At 46.0% G+C, this 14,678-nt stretch overlaps 1 protein-coding gene across 2 annotated transcripts in view; it reads left to right on the top strand.

Annotated features, from left to right (window-relative positions):
* Positions 1-14,678, top strand: part of LOC142590525 (uncharacterized) — a 37,373-nt gene that overhangs the window by 9,859 nt on the left and 12,836 nt on the right. Inside the window, exons 4-6 of one of the 2 annotated variants that reach the window (XM_075702716.1) lie at positions 896-931; positions 10,389-10,466; positions 13,378-13,569. In XM_075702716.1, the coding sequence (XP_075558831.1) occupies positions 896-931; positions 10,389-10,466; positions 13,378-13,569 (306 nt within the window). The remainder of the gene's footprint in view (positions 1-895; positions 932-10,388; positions 10,467-13,377; positions 13,570-14,678) is intronic. The other variant, XM_075702717.1, reaches the window with a different exon arrangement.

Below are 14,678 nucleotides of genomic sequence, written 5' to 3'. Positions count from 1 at the left end.
TAGCTTCCAGTGCGGTAGCGGAGACGAAAAAAGAGAGGAAGCTGGGTGTTGGTGCGACAATTCCACTTATAGTTGAAGGATTAGAAAAATTTTGCCTCGTGAGATTCGTGAGACAATGTCCTTTAGTAGTGAGGCCATTCCACGATTACTTGGAAAAGCGCTTCAGGGCCCCTTTAATTTCTAACTTGGTCTTCGGCCGTCCGCGTAGCCCGCACTGGACTTTTAATTTGATGACGGAACAGCTGACTACAAGGCCATGGCAAGCGAACACTTGTGGCAAGCTTGCTATGATACCGAGCTGAGCGTTATTGTGATGGTCCTTGACAAAAGATGCCTGCCTTCTAGAAGCGCTGCAAATTCTGGCCTGTAGACCTTTCGACTGGTGAGAGAGAGCAGCCCTCTCTGGACTGTGTGTGCTCATGTGTGGCCACTGTCTTCCGCGCCATTGAGCAGGCACCCTTGAGGCTCACAACAGGTCATGGATCCCGAGGAACTTTGGTCAGAAGTATTTGTGAAACGAATGGGCTTGCATATCTTCAGCTAGCAAAAAAAAAATTCAGCCCCTTGGTTCGCCTTGTTTGTCTCTATTATAGACAAGTTGCATGCCAGCAGGCGGCCATACGAAGGGTGGAAAGAGCCGACGACTACGACAGCACTGATATTCCTCTCCACTATTCACCACTTTGAACAGTAGTCTTTGCCGAGTGTTCAGAACCTGGTATCGTGCATAAATCTTGCCTTGAGAGAGAATTCATTAGATTCAATTGAAACTGTCTCGCTCGCATGGAATGTGGCGCGGCGCCTTTGCGGCATCACGCCTTGCAACTTGTCCCCATTGCCAGAGTATTGCTGCATTCCTGATCTCTGTGATTGTTGCCTCTTTCTTCCTCACCAGCAAATACAAGCGGCGCATATGGACATCGACGAACGCGTGAGTGCCCTTTCTCATTCTGTAGGGCTCCACTGAGCTGCCATAGTCTACATGTGCGGTGAGGGATATGCTGGACCCCCTCACGGATAGATTCATAAAGTGCAAGCTTCCAGCTGTTTATTTCGAGGATAGTGCTTACACAGAAGGCATTGCCTTAGCTAGACGGTATGACTTGTTGAAGGGGACTCATACAAAATGCCAGTACCTTACTCAGGTAGCGACAGAGGCACAGCACTCGCACCCTTGTCGGCCGCTCTGAAGAAGCTTTTACTTTCAATAAGTTTATTTGAATTTGTTTTGATTTAGGGCATTTTATTTCGTGTGAAACGAAAGCAGAGTAAGAACGCTTTTTCAAGCATAGAAGTTTTATTAAGGAGTTCTGTGTGGTAACAGAAATTATAGCTGCCAAAGATAAAGTTGTAGAATAAAATTGAACAAAACTTGCATAAGGATGCACTTCTACCTTAAAAGAAAACATACTAAAAAAGTTTTGTTACGGATGCAAATTATTTCTCCATCCAGTAGCAAGGATCTGTGAGGAAATCAAAATTTTGTCTTGCAACGCTCATGCTAGAGAAAAACCAGATGGAAGTCCTATAGCTAGGCATGCCATGGGGCAAATCGGTTCCTTGATGTGAAACACGGGGGAACGCTGTAAGTCTTGCAGTAAACACTTGTGTTTTGCTGGGTTTTGCCGTCGTCGCAGCAGTATTTCTTGCAGTTCCAATGTGTATTCATTTTAGCTTGCTGGTGCCAAATTGCTTGTGATGGTGGAGGAGCCCGAACTTGCGGTGCGCCACTTTCTGGATTAAAATTGGGTGAAAAGGCAGCATCCTTCGACGCATTGGTGCCCAAGTTGTTGCAAAGTTCAACTGTACTACACACAGAAGAATTTACAAATTTGCCATGTTCCGTAGTGCAGGCAACGCTTGCGAAAGCGGCCATGAGTCCGAAGGTTCGAAAATGGGTGCCACACGAAAGAAAGAAGGGAGGCGAGGAGGAGTCCTTATTAAAAGAATGAAACTGTAGTTGTTGTATAACTGAGTGTCTCAGGGGGCCTGTGAGTGGTGCAAAAGGGGTCAGATGGCACTCAGAACCATTGTGGGCAGGCCAGCGATGCCCAAAGGAAAGGAAAGAGTTGACACAACATCAACATAGTGCTTTCTGTCTCTGCACGGTGTCTACTATACTCTAAGCATGCGCAACTTCCTCAGAGTTTGCACTCTGTGCTGTTGCACTTTGCACCTGTCCTCATTCTTGCTGTACTTAATAAACTTCCCGGCAAGTGGACTGCCATGAACGTCAGCTCAAATTCATTGAAAAAGCCAAGTTCTCTCTGCGTTGTTTAATTTTAGTGTTGTCATTGGCCATGGTCAAAAGCAAATTGCCAGTGGGAGCTTAAACCCTTTGAGGTGCTGCATACAAAATTTGTGCGCTGAGATCGTGCATCAGCAGCAAAAGCACTGATGGAAGTAATGATATTTAAAACGTGTCACATACATCTTCGAACACTTCTGATGAGAATTGGGCTGCAAGATTATAAATGCATTGGTAGAATGTTTTTTATAAAACTAGTGGGAATTTAGATGTGCTTTGCTCTTTTTTTTTTTTCTGCTTGGTGTCAGTATGTCGTCGTGTGCAGCAGGTTAACTTTTCATTGTTTTTCAGTGCTTGCACCAAACATAATTTTCAGGTGGCTGGATAGGTGCTTTTTAAGCCTGCTAGACATGAAATAGTGGGTGTTCTCACAGGTGATGTTCCAGTAGTGAGTTTTCGCACGGAGTCCACATTCTGCAATCTTGACGCAACTTACTAAAGAATGTAAAATTCTTAATATATTCTGCAGCTGTGCGCTTTTTATGGTTCTGAAGATGCAAGAATGCAGTGAAAGTGACTTTTCAATCAACAGAATTAATTGACACCTGAGTAGGTTTAAGGGACACAAAGAAATACTGAACCAGTTTAGATCGATAAAGTATACTTTAAGAGCTCTACTTTCATTGATTTTGCAGTAATAGGTTGATTATTAGACGAAAAAATAACAGTTAAAAGTTTCATTCTTGAATTTTACCCTGTAGCCCCAGCACCGGTGTATGGTAGTGTGATGTCATGGATTGAAAACTGTTACAGTCGAACACGGATATATCGAACTCGAAGGGGATCACGAATTAATTCGATATATTAAAAATTCGATATAAAAAATACAGGCCCAGAGGCTACCTGTGGCGGACGATGACCTACCGATCGGCGCATTCAAAAATGACAACTATTTCCGCACACACGACGCAACGTAATGCTTTATTTGCCTGAAAAAAAATCGCTTATGTTGGTCTGCTTCTTCGCCTTGCAAATGAAATTAAAGATGCCAACCTCGATCTTATCGAGGCTGTTCAGGTGCGAAAGCCCGGTTCCTTCCATGTCGCCGCAACTTCGGCGAATCAAGCTGAACGCGGCCGTCACTTCAGCGGCGGAGTACGAGCGTGTAGCCGCCCCCTCGTCCGGACGTTCTTCGTCGCCACTCGAGCTGTCGGCCTGGGTCCCTGCGACTGCAGCTACAATGTTCTCGTCGGCGAGGCTCGCAACAGCCTGAACATTTCTGTCACCGTTCACAAAATCGTCAGCAGACACTTCGGCTGGAACGGCAGCCGGGAAAAGGGACGACAACGCGCGAAACGCGTCGTCCATGCACTTGTCGCCGTCTTCGCAGGTTTCGGGAACTTTGGCCGTCACGAGGCCTGCCTTCCGGAAGCAGTTGGCCACGGTATCTTGCTTCACGTCTCTCCAGGCGCCCGTCATCATTTGAATGGCCCCCAGCAGGTCAACCTTAAGCTCGGTGCCCATGCGGAGGTTCACCAAAAGCCTATCAATGAGTCGCCTCCTGTAGCAGACTTTGAACGACTTAATGATGCCCTGGTCGAGCGGCTGCAACTTCGCTGTCGTGTTCGCGGACAGAAACTTGAGCGCGATGTTTTCGAGCTCGCAGGTGGTGTGATGGGCCGAGCAATTATCGACGAGAAGGCAAGCGTGACGCCCCGACTTGCGCAGTTCGGGGTCCCACGCTTGCAGCCATTCTGTAAACAGCTGACGCGTCATCCACGCCTTCTTATTGAAGGCGTAGCAAACGGGGAGCTGCTTACAGTTTTTGAAGCAGCGCGGTGCCCTTGCTTTGCCGATCACAAAGGGCTGGAGCTTTTGAGAGCCGTCCATGTTTGCAGCGAGCAGAACGCTCACACGGACTTTGCTCATCTTGCCCCCGTGACACGTGCTGCCCCGGACGTCGAGCGTCTTGCTGGGCAGCATCTGCCAAAACAACCAGGTCTCGTCGGCGTTGAAGATTTCCGCGGGTGAAAACTTCGCGCAAATTTCCGGCCATTCCTTCGAAATCCACTGCTGGATATCCTGGCTGATGACGGCTCCGCTTTCCCCAGAAATGGTTTTGCCAACTATCTTGTGGCGGTTCTTAAACCTCCGCAGCCACCCTGTGTTGTCGGCGAAGTTGTCATCATTGAGTGCAGCGGCAAACCATTTAGCTTTAGCCATTAGCATTGGGCCATGCACCGGAATGTTCTAAGCCCGCACCTCTAAACCCCACGCATAGAGGGCCTTTTCAATTTTCTCGTGGGCAGGAGTGCGCACACGACAAGCTCCCGACGTTCGTTGCTCCGCCGATTTCGACTTTATGTCCGTCTTGTTTTTTGACAAGGTGCTTAGAGTGCTCCGAGGAATCCCGAAGTCGTCTGCCACCGTCGCACTTTTCTCGCCCGCCTCAACACGCTGAATGGCTTTCAGCTTTGTCGCAAAGTCCAGGTTCTTCCGCTTCTTGACGCTGCTTGTGCTTGCTGCGGCCATTGCTTCCGCGTCAGCCCACCACGATCCAGTCACACGTGTCGTGAGACGCACGCAAAACAATAATGAACACGAAACACAAGAACGCGCACAAAACACAAGAATTCATGTGCGCAGCCTCCGCCAACAAAGCGCTCGCAATGGCCACCTCCGAGGGCGACAGCGACGTACGAAAGGCACGAGCTGTGGTTGGCTGAGCAAAACTCGTGAAAAGGCAACAAGAAAAAAAAGGAAAAAGGAGGAGGCCGCCGGCGCCTTCGTTCCTGGCTACCTTTTCCGAGCCGATCACTATGGTTACGCGGGGGAAGGATGAGACATTGGGAGAGAGAAAAAAAAGCAGTTCCGCAAGTCGGAGAGCGTGCGCAGCGGGAGTACAGTCCGAGCCTCCCTCCCTCTCCGCTCTCACATTTTCCGAGCCTTTTGGGGGAGGTGCGGAGCTCGCGGGTGCAGCGAGTGCCGAGATCGCGCGGTGTTCTATATATCCAATGGCGGGTAAAAATATTGTTAGATATAAACGTACGAATTTCTATACTTTAACACAGAATTTTCAAGGGGATAATATACGAGTTTGATACAGACAATAATTCGATATATGTGGGTTTGATATATCCGTGTTCGGCTGTATTTCACATTTTGGCCTTTGTAGTTCGGTAAATTTTCTTAAAACTTCCAAAGTTCAGTCTTTGGCTCTCTTATAATACAATGTGTATTCCCTTTTTACCGATGAAAATTTAACTAGGCCCGAGTAAACTGCGTTGAAATCTTTGATGTCGTGCCTTGCTGGAGTGAGAACTTCAAGGCAGTGTCGCCACCGGCACATCGTTTTTTCATCTTTTGTGGTGTATCAGATGCTTTCTCGCAGTAAGAGGGGCTTCTTCGGTAATGTGGAAGAGTAATTCACTGGCACAGCTCAAATCATTTTTGTTCTTAGTGTCCCTTTAAACAGGTAATCATGTGAGACGGCAGGTGCAAACAATACCTTGTACTTGTTTCTGGCGGGCTGTTTGTAGCATCTCAAGAACTTTTGGGCTATCACAGAGGCACGCTGGAGGGGTCAGGTATTTAACTAAAATATTTCGGTGCAGTGACATCTCAAAGGCAGCGCTTTGCACCGGTTTGCAAGCGCATGGAGTAAAGCCTAGTGTCCAAAGTGATGTCTAACGTAACTGTTACAAAGGGTGCCAGCAGCAGCGAAAGCTCAAACTTCGCAGAGGATAAGACTGAGACACTTGCGCTGTGGGGTTTGAGAAAGTGGGTTACGATGTTTGGAAGCGTTGCTTCGTTGTGTAACTGATGACAGTTCAACAACAAGGTGACACAGGCAGGGCTTGTTGTTCACCTGTCCTTTGGCACGGCACGAAGAGGCCTATCTAACCATGTCTGACTAGACCCCGTAAGAGTGTTACTGGAGATGGTGGGGCACACCACAGGAAGACAGGTAGATGGAGATGAGCCACATGCTGGTGTCGCAATGAAATCAGACTGACTTTGTGTGTCTGCTGAGGCTACATTGTTGAGCCTGGCCCTGCTGCTTGACATTGCATCAATTGTTGCTACTTTCGCATCATCTTTCTCGTGTTCGGTACTATCGTACTTACTTGCATAATGATCACAATCGCACAATGATCGCACCCCTGAATTTTGTCCTCAATATTCCTTTTTTCTTTCTTTTTTCCTGTGTAATGATCACCCCCATGACTTTCCTCAGCGATATGTCATGTGCCAAGTTTAGCTAATGATGATCGCACTTACCATTTGTCGAATGCTACGCGAACGACTCAAGACATACCAAGCGGTCTGCACGCACCAGACATTCTTATTAAGCAGATGCCCCATTTCACTCCTTTCATCACTTTCCGCCCTTCCATGAAAATGAAGCTACAACAAAACTTGCCTTGGCTTTGTAATGGTTGTGCTCAACAACAACAAAAAAAGCGCCCTTTGACTCCTCTCGTCTGCACTCATGGCCACGCAACAAATCGCAAGCGGCAACAATAGTAGCCACGTTTACACTGATATGCTAGAAGTGTACCCTATTCATACACCGACGCTTATAACAGAGCTAAGATATTCGCCCACCCTTAGCGGAACAGTGCCGTGTTAAAATAGTACTGAAGACAAATGCCGCAGTTTCCACAGCATGCCCGCCATGTGTTTCTGTGTCACTGGCAGCTGGTAAGCGAGCCCATCTCCGTTTCTGTCCTCTCAAAATGTACATGGCTACGTTATTGCCGCAAACTTGCCGACATTAACGACATTATTCATTACTGATATGGAAGAAACTGTTTCAGTGCACATAATGTGCTCATGAGAAGAAAAAATAATTGCGTTCGGTGCATTCGGCTTGCTCTGCCGACCTCCATTTTTGTTTTGGTGTCCCGCACTGTTACAGCGGCAGCCGCTGGTTTGTTGACCTGTTGTCATCCCGCAGCAAATGCGAGATCCAAAGAAAAATATTTTCCTTTTCACAGAAAATTTAACCAGCATAATGATCGCACCACTAAATTCACGTGAATTTTTTTACAGAAAAGTGCGATCATTATGCGAGTAAGTACGGTAATCAACCTCCAACCACAAACTAGCCTGAGCCCACACAACTTGCGTTTTATGAAAAATAAATTTCGTTTGCCAGAAGCTTTTGCTTTCCCCATCTGTCGTCAGCCATACTCTTAGAAGTCTTCTGCTTGTGAAAATATGGCCTGCTTTGAGCAATCTTATTCAGACAGGTTCCTGAAGTTAGTGAAATAGGCACCAGCAAAGCCACTGTGATCTAAAGAAAGTGTCTTGCTTGTTAGGTACTGCTGTTCCAAGTTGACTGCGGCCTGTGTTTTGTGTCTAAAGGTAAATCAGTATTAATAAGGTACGTACATATCCCACAAAGGGTGTGTGGTCAGCACAAAAGTTCCTTTAGCGCGTTATTCCCCCCGACCCTCCCTCTTCTGCTCTTGTGTGTGTGGGATGTTCACAACTTACAACATTCACTGCTTGGCCGGTATGCAAACAGGATAGACAATGCATAATGACATTTTTGTCTGAAGTTGTTCCCTTGCCTTTCAAAAGCATTGCATTTCAAATGTGCATGGCAGTGAATTATGGAAAGGAGGAGAGGACAAGAACCCAGGTGTTGTTGGTGCAAATGATAAATAAGTGTGTGCCTGACACAGGAACTTTCCACATGTCGCATGGCATTCAAAGGATTCGCAACTAAGGTGATAGGCAAGAGGGGTGGGGGGGAGGCAGTAGGCTTTGTTGCCGCCGCTGATTTTCTCTGTCTGCTTACATTCAAGAAGCTTTCTTCTTTAGATGATTTTGTGACATGTTTGACTTAGCCGCTTTTGTGCCATGGACGAGCCGTGTTCATCCACACATTTCTTGTAAAAATGGCCAAGGGCGAGCTTAGGTTCGTGAAAGTACTTTCCTTTTTTTTTGCAATCTTCAATTACTTCTCAACGATACTCATATAAAAAAAAATTTGAATAGCATTGCTCAGCTTCAATGAAAGGTTAAGATTTTTTACATGTAAGGATTTTAAATATTGTATACATTGCTTTCTATAAGGGATTCTGCAGTAATAGAGTTGCCCATTTTTGACCAGAATGCAGGATACTAAACAGGTCACGGAAGCGGTTAATCGTCTGTACAGTCGAACCCGACTATATCGAACCCGTTTACATCGAATTATTCTATATATCGAACAATTTCTGGGCACGATATAGTTACAATGAGTATATATCGCAAAAATTACGCTTACATCGAACAAAAATAGCAGCGACACCCGATATATCGAACGTCAAGCGGCTGAAAGTGCCCCCGGAAGTTGGCTTTCCCTCACGGTGGCGGAGAAAACACGGCTGCGCGGCTCCATCCAACCGCTCTCCCTACCGTGACCGCGCCCGACCGCGCTGCCTCGGACGAGCCGTTGGCACCCCCCCCCTGCAAAAAATGATCCTGGCCCGCCCGCAGCGCTTGTTCAGACAGCCAACCAGATGCTCTTGTGCCCTTGTCATGCAAGATAGCGAAAGTGCGACTTGTCTCGCTGTTTTTGTGTGCGCCTTGTAGGCCTTCTCTCGCAGTGTTGTCGTGATGAAGCGGAAGAATTTGCCTTTCGTCGTGAAGCTCGCAATCATAAATCGTGTCGAACGCGGTGAGAAGTCGGATGTCCCCGCAGAGCACAAGATTCCGAGGAGCACTCTCGGCACGATCTTGAAGAATAAGTGGGAGATTCAGGCTAAAGCGTCCAAACTCGCGACCCGGTGCCCGTGGCGCCCGACCCGTACGCACGGCCATGTACGAGTGGTTAATCTGAAATTGCTTCAGCCGTGCCGACTTCCGCATGCTCGGTGATGACCGTAAATTCTTATGAATGCGACGAAGCCGTTGCCAGTGTTGCCGAAGTTTGGAGCGAACTGTCAGAATTTCCGAAAGCTGTTGACAAATCAACGGTGTATGAGTTTGTGAGCGCAAATGATGTGTCGCGACCACGGGAGAGCCCGAAAACGAAGACTACATTGCCAACATCGTACCGAGCACAAGTGAAAGTGGGCACAATGAGGAAAGCAACGACGGTCCTTGGCCCACATCCTCCGAAGTGATTGGTGCGCTCGCACTAGTCCGGCGCTTCTGCGCGAATGTGGAAAGTTGCGGCCTCAGCTGCTCCGACTACTTAATGTGGAAAAGTGCGTGCGTCGCAGGCAGTGAAATTGCCAAAGCAGAAGAAAATGCAGCACTATTTCGTGCGAAACTAAGCTAGTTTAATCAATAAAGTGATTTTATAAATGGTATGTGCTTTTATGACATCCAATTATTTAGCATGCTTATATCGAATTATGCTCTATATCGAACTGATAGGCGTTTTTTTGCGAGTTCGATATAGCCGGGTTCGACTGTATTACAGTAAGTACAGTATAATTGAACTGGAAAGTCTGCAACGTAATGAAGTATGTCACTCATCCTATCTATCGGGACAGTGCGACACACCACAGTACAGTCGATGGTTTGATGACATCTCGCCTGGTCGAGAGGCAGCCTGTTGAACGAAAGAAATAGTGAAAACAGCAGCCAAGAAGGCTAGATTAAAAAGCTTTTCATGCGTTTTGGCTTTTGTACCAAAGTCTTTTTCACAGAAGTAAGCTGCTCTGAAAAGTCTTAAAAGTATATATACTCTATCCTTCTTGGTAAGTGTCTTCACTGTTTCTTTCACTCACCACTGTACCGGCACGGTTCAGCAGAAGTGCCCACGGTATATGTAAGGGTTCAGTGAGATACGAGTGACAGTGTTGATACGAATAACTTGAATGTGCAGTGTGGCTAAGTTTGCATAAACGAAATGGCTCAATTTAATATTTTCCTTTTAGGGCATTGGACTGTGACGATGCCCCAAAGCAGCGTGAATGTGGAATGCTTTAAGACGAGCTATTCACAACAGTGTACTTTAACAGTAGCAATTTCCCAAAATAGTTTTTTTGCACAAAATATCTTTTTTTCAATGGATTTTCGAAAATTACACTTTTGCTTCATCTAATCAGACAGCTTTCCATTTGCCAAGGAAAGGGGGAATGAAGTTTCACGAAGTCCAGAGGTGCTTGTGGCATTGAGACGCCTGCTAATGCAGATCCCGCTGGCCCGGAACAAACGGATCCAGGTGAACCCAAACGGCATTTCAGTGACCACGGCCAACCCTTTTATGTCGGTAAGCAGCACAGATTTGTGCAGCTCCGTAATTCCAGCTTCGCAGTAATGGCTGTCCTTATCAGTGCGCACAATTGAATGCGGCATGGGCACGATTTATGACAATGTCTGAGGTCCTTTGGCCTAATACTGATTTTTGGAAACACTTAATGCTGCAAAGGCGAAACCTGTGATCCAACTGATTGTAACAACAGAAGTGTGAAAGTCACTCGAGGGGCTTCTGCGAGACAAGGCACAGATGACAATGGCAAGTGACGTAGATCCTTCCACGGGAACTATGAAGGTAAAAGAGATCTCAGTGTCACGAGACAAACTTTTTGTAACGTGATTCTTTGAACGCATCGGTGAGGCACAGTAAGGCCCAATTCACACAGCTGTCAAGCGTCCCGTCACCGCCGCGGCACAGGCGTCCATCATGAGACAGCATTTTCTCGTTGGTTTCTCCTCAAGAATGGGATGCCGGCGACATTAAGAGCATCTGCCAACATCACTGGTGTGTCATATTTTAGGAACTTGCGAGAAAACGCTGTCTCATGGCAGACGCCAGTGGCATGACGGTGACAGGAGGGGCAATTCGACACTGTGTAAATCGGGCCGGATCCGTGTCCATGAAGAAAAGACAAAAAAAAAAAGAGTCAGTAACATTTGAAATCTCAGTGTCTGCTGTAATGACTCGGTGAACATGGTGTTTCACTGCTCACAGATTTACTTACCCGTCACTATAGCTGCATTTTGGTTTACGCAAAATGCAGAAGCACTCGCGTTACTAGATATAGGTGCATGCTAAATGGTCCCCGCTGGGCAAATTCATTCTGAGGCTTTTTGATGTGGCCTCTCTCGTAGCCTCGCTGTGTTGGTTCGGGACATTGTACCCGAGGAATCAGTTTCGTTTATCAAGGCGCTTGCAACTTCTGCTTGATTTTGGGGCACCAGCATGTGGCCTTGGCCTTGGAAGGAGAAGTTTATTGTGCTTCAGATGGCAATGCTGACAGTTGCCACGCTTTCCTCTTGTCTGCCGTCTAGAATTCCACAGCAATCTGCAATCGCTCGATGTTTGCACAGTGCATTGAGATGTCTTTGGTTTTGACATGAGGCTCTAGCTTTGCAACACACAGGTTCACACCTGCCAACTCTCCGAAATTTATCGTAAAGCTTGTGAATTTGAGCTTTTTCTACAACCTGACTAATGTTTCGTTATGTTTTAGGAAAAATAAACTCTTGATTGCTAAAATGTTACAGTTATTGGCATACGACCAACCCTTGGAAGTCTTCAGATGGTGAAAGGACAGCTGCAGAGGGGTGCGTGCTTTCTGCAAGTTCTTTCAGACAAGTTCCTGAAGCAGGCGAAATTGGCAACAACAAAGTCTACAGCAAAAGCCACCGTGTGTAGATGGCCAGCTTGTGCTGTTCCGAGTTTGCTGCTGCTTGTGTACCGAGTCTAAAAGATAAATCGTTGTTGGTGGACAAGGTAAAAAGGACAAAGCAAAAAGTGGGCAAGGCTCCCCCAGGGAAGGCACGTCTACCTTCTTTTGTGCGTGTGTGTTTTAAAAATGTAACATCCCGACCAAACGGGCTTCCCCCATCAAACCCTCGACTTTATCAAAAAACATGCAAGTAACATCCAGCTTCTTTATGCCTTGACTTTAGAGGGACTCTACAGGAATTTTATAGCCTATATTTCAATTACAGAACGTCAATTTTAGGATAGCATGCCAAATAGATTAACGAAATAAGTGAGGCTGACCATCCACAGGCTTGGTAAGGCAGGTACGATGCAGAAATGAAAGATGGCTGGCAATGCCACCTCAACATCTCTGCAAAAGCTTCCTGTAACACCATTCATTTTGAGGAATGTCTCGTTGGAGTTGGCGAATTGTTTATGCACTGAGAGCGACTACATTACGCTCTTTGGTGAGCTATGTCATGGCGTGGCAACCTTTGTGAAATTTTGCTGCTCAAAAGTTGGCTCAATTCAGGTAAGCTGGGGCATAATCAGTGACATTAGATAGGTGTAATGAGCACTGTGGCTAGCGCGCTAAATTCAAAGAAGGTTTAGTTTTGCATTTATTTTCTTTAGTACTAGTAAGGAACCGCCTTCTGCTAAATAACTGCTAACAGTGTTTCTAGACACTATTCTGCGAGTCTGAGGTCTCTTGTTTCTTTTCGTTGTTCCTGTAATGGCTATTGCTGTATTTGGTTATTTCTGCTAATTTCTGCAGTGTGATGAAATTGTCCAGAATCCATTACGTCACAGAAATTACTGTCAGCTTTTTGAAAGTATGGAAACTGTTATGAACTGCTTGGACGATGAGTTTCAAGTATTGCATTAGGATCAATCAGATTCTATTAGTTAAAGAGTTGATTAGCTTGGTTTTCATAATTAGTTGTCTAATTACCACCTGGAGTCACATTAAAATATATGCCTTTGTGTTAAAAGCAATCTAAAAGAACTTCTTAATTTCTGCTAAATTTTCTAATTATTACTTCCTTTTTAAAAAAAATTTGACCCTACATGTTATGGAGTCTAATCTGACACTACCTTTGTTATGTCCAATATACATTATAAACATATTTTTGTTACACTATGTTAACTAGAAAATTTTAAACTTTACCTCTTTATATCTAGTGATTTGTTATATCCGTCATTGTTATACATCAGTGTTCAGCTGTACTACAGTAGTCTCATTTCTCGTTACGTTGAAGCTGCAACTGGCTCAAGTATACTGTCCTTATATCCAATATTCGTTATGTGCAGGTATTTGTTACCTGCGGATGTTAGCGAGAAGAATTTCAGAGTTGCTTTGTTGCGTCCGATAATTCGCTGTGCTTGTGCTTCTTGTATCCAAGTTCAGCTGTGTGTGTTAGTAGGTTTCACAGCGTGTGCTTTGTCTCTTCCTCTGTGCATCAAAAAGTCCCGGCAGGGCCTGTTTGGGGGACGTGCCAGCGCGTTGGAGGAGGACGACGACCTCGAGCGGCTGACCCTGGACGACGTCCTCGGGAGGTCACCCCTTGGAGCCGCCACAGCTGCGGCTGCCGCGGCGGCCGCCGCAGCCCGGCTCTACCACACAGGAACTGCATCGATTGGAAGGACACCCCGGGCAACGGTGAGCCCCGGCGCTGACCGTTGTCTGTGCATGCGACCCATTTGCATCCACAGTAGCAGAGAGAAGAGTAATTAAGCTGTGTTAGTAACTTACCAGTTCACCAAAATAAAGAAAGAAAAGCCACTAATCCTGTGAGACAAGGCTTAATGAGCCATAAAAGGTGTGAAAACATAGATGGGCAATGCCACTGTCGCCTTGCAGTTCCCACACCCGTATGCCGCGACATTGGGGATGTTGACGGTCTCTGCTCGGGACTTTTATTATCGGCAAAGATTGAGAGCATTGTATTCTAAGAGAGCCAAGAACTGCACGAATGAGCAAGTTTCGAAAAATCTTGCTTGAGCCACGAAGGCCCAAATGCGAAAAAATACAGTATTTATTCAACTGTAAGGCGGTTATATGGTGGGATCTAAGAGAAAGAACTTAAAAGTAGGCACACTAATTCGAGGCTATATAGAATAACCAACGAATTGTTCGGACTTGGCAGGAGTTGTCCGTTACACCAAGTAATCAGAATAATCGGTGCCGATTATATGGGCGCCGCGCGCCATGTTCTGCCATAATGTCTTGGCATAAGGCGAAATTCGCACTGCTGCTCAAGTCGCACTTCACGGTGAAGCTTGCATATGCTAACTCGCACACCCCGCCTTTGCTGTTCAATTCTTCAAGTTCTCAGTGCTGGTTGTACACACAAAAATATGATACTGCCTTACCAGGCAAGGCTTATTAATTGCTACAATTTGTGCTGCCTTCTAAAGTCTGGATTGCCAGAAATGTGACACTGCTGTAGCCATATTGAAACAGTAATTGAATCTATCAACTTCGCATCTAAGATGGCGATAGACATTGAGGCTGTGGATTCTGGGAGAGAACCTCCCTTTATATTCGAATAACTATACAGTAAAGCCTTGTTAAACTGTACCCGCTTAAACAGTAGTTTCGTATTAAAAGTAGTAAAGTCAAATCCCCAACTCAGTGGGCATTGAACATAATGTGTTTTGTATCAACATAAACCGTACCAGCTTATTGCGTACGTATCGGTTAACACGTAGTGTTTCCACTTTTCATTGCTTAAACACGGCGGTGCGTCGTCTCCATCAGGCGGCCCG

This window comes from Dermacentor variabilis, chromosome 8 (assembly GCF_050947875.1).
Source record: "Dermacentor variabilis isolate Ectoservices chromosome 8, ASM5094787v1, whole genome shotgun sequence".
Lineage (NCBI taxonomy): Eukaryota > Metazoa > Arthropoda > Arachnida > Ixodida > Ixodidae > Dermacentor > Dermacentor variabilis.
The sequence above is the reverse complement of the archived record's forward strand: the minus strand, read 5'-3'. Positions and strand labels throughout refer to the sequence as shown.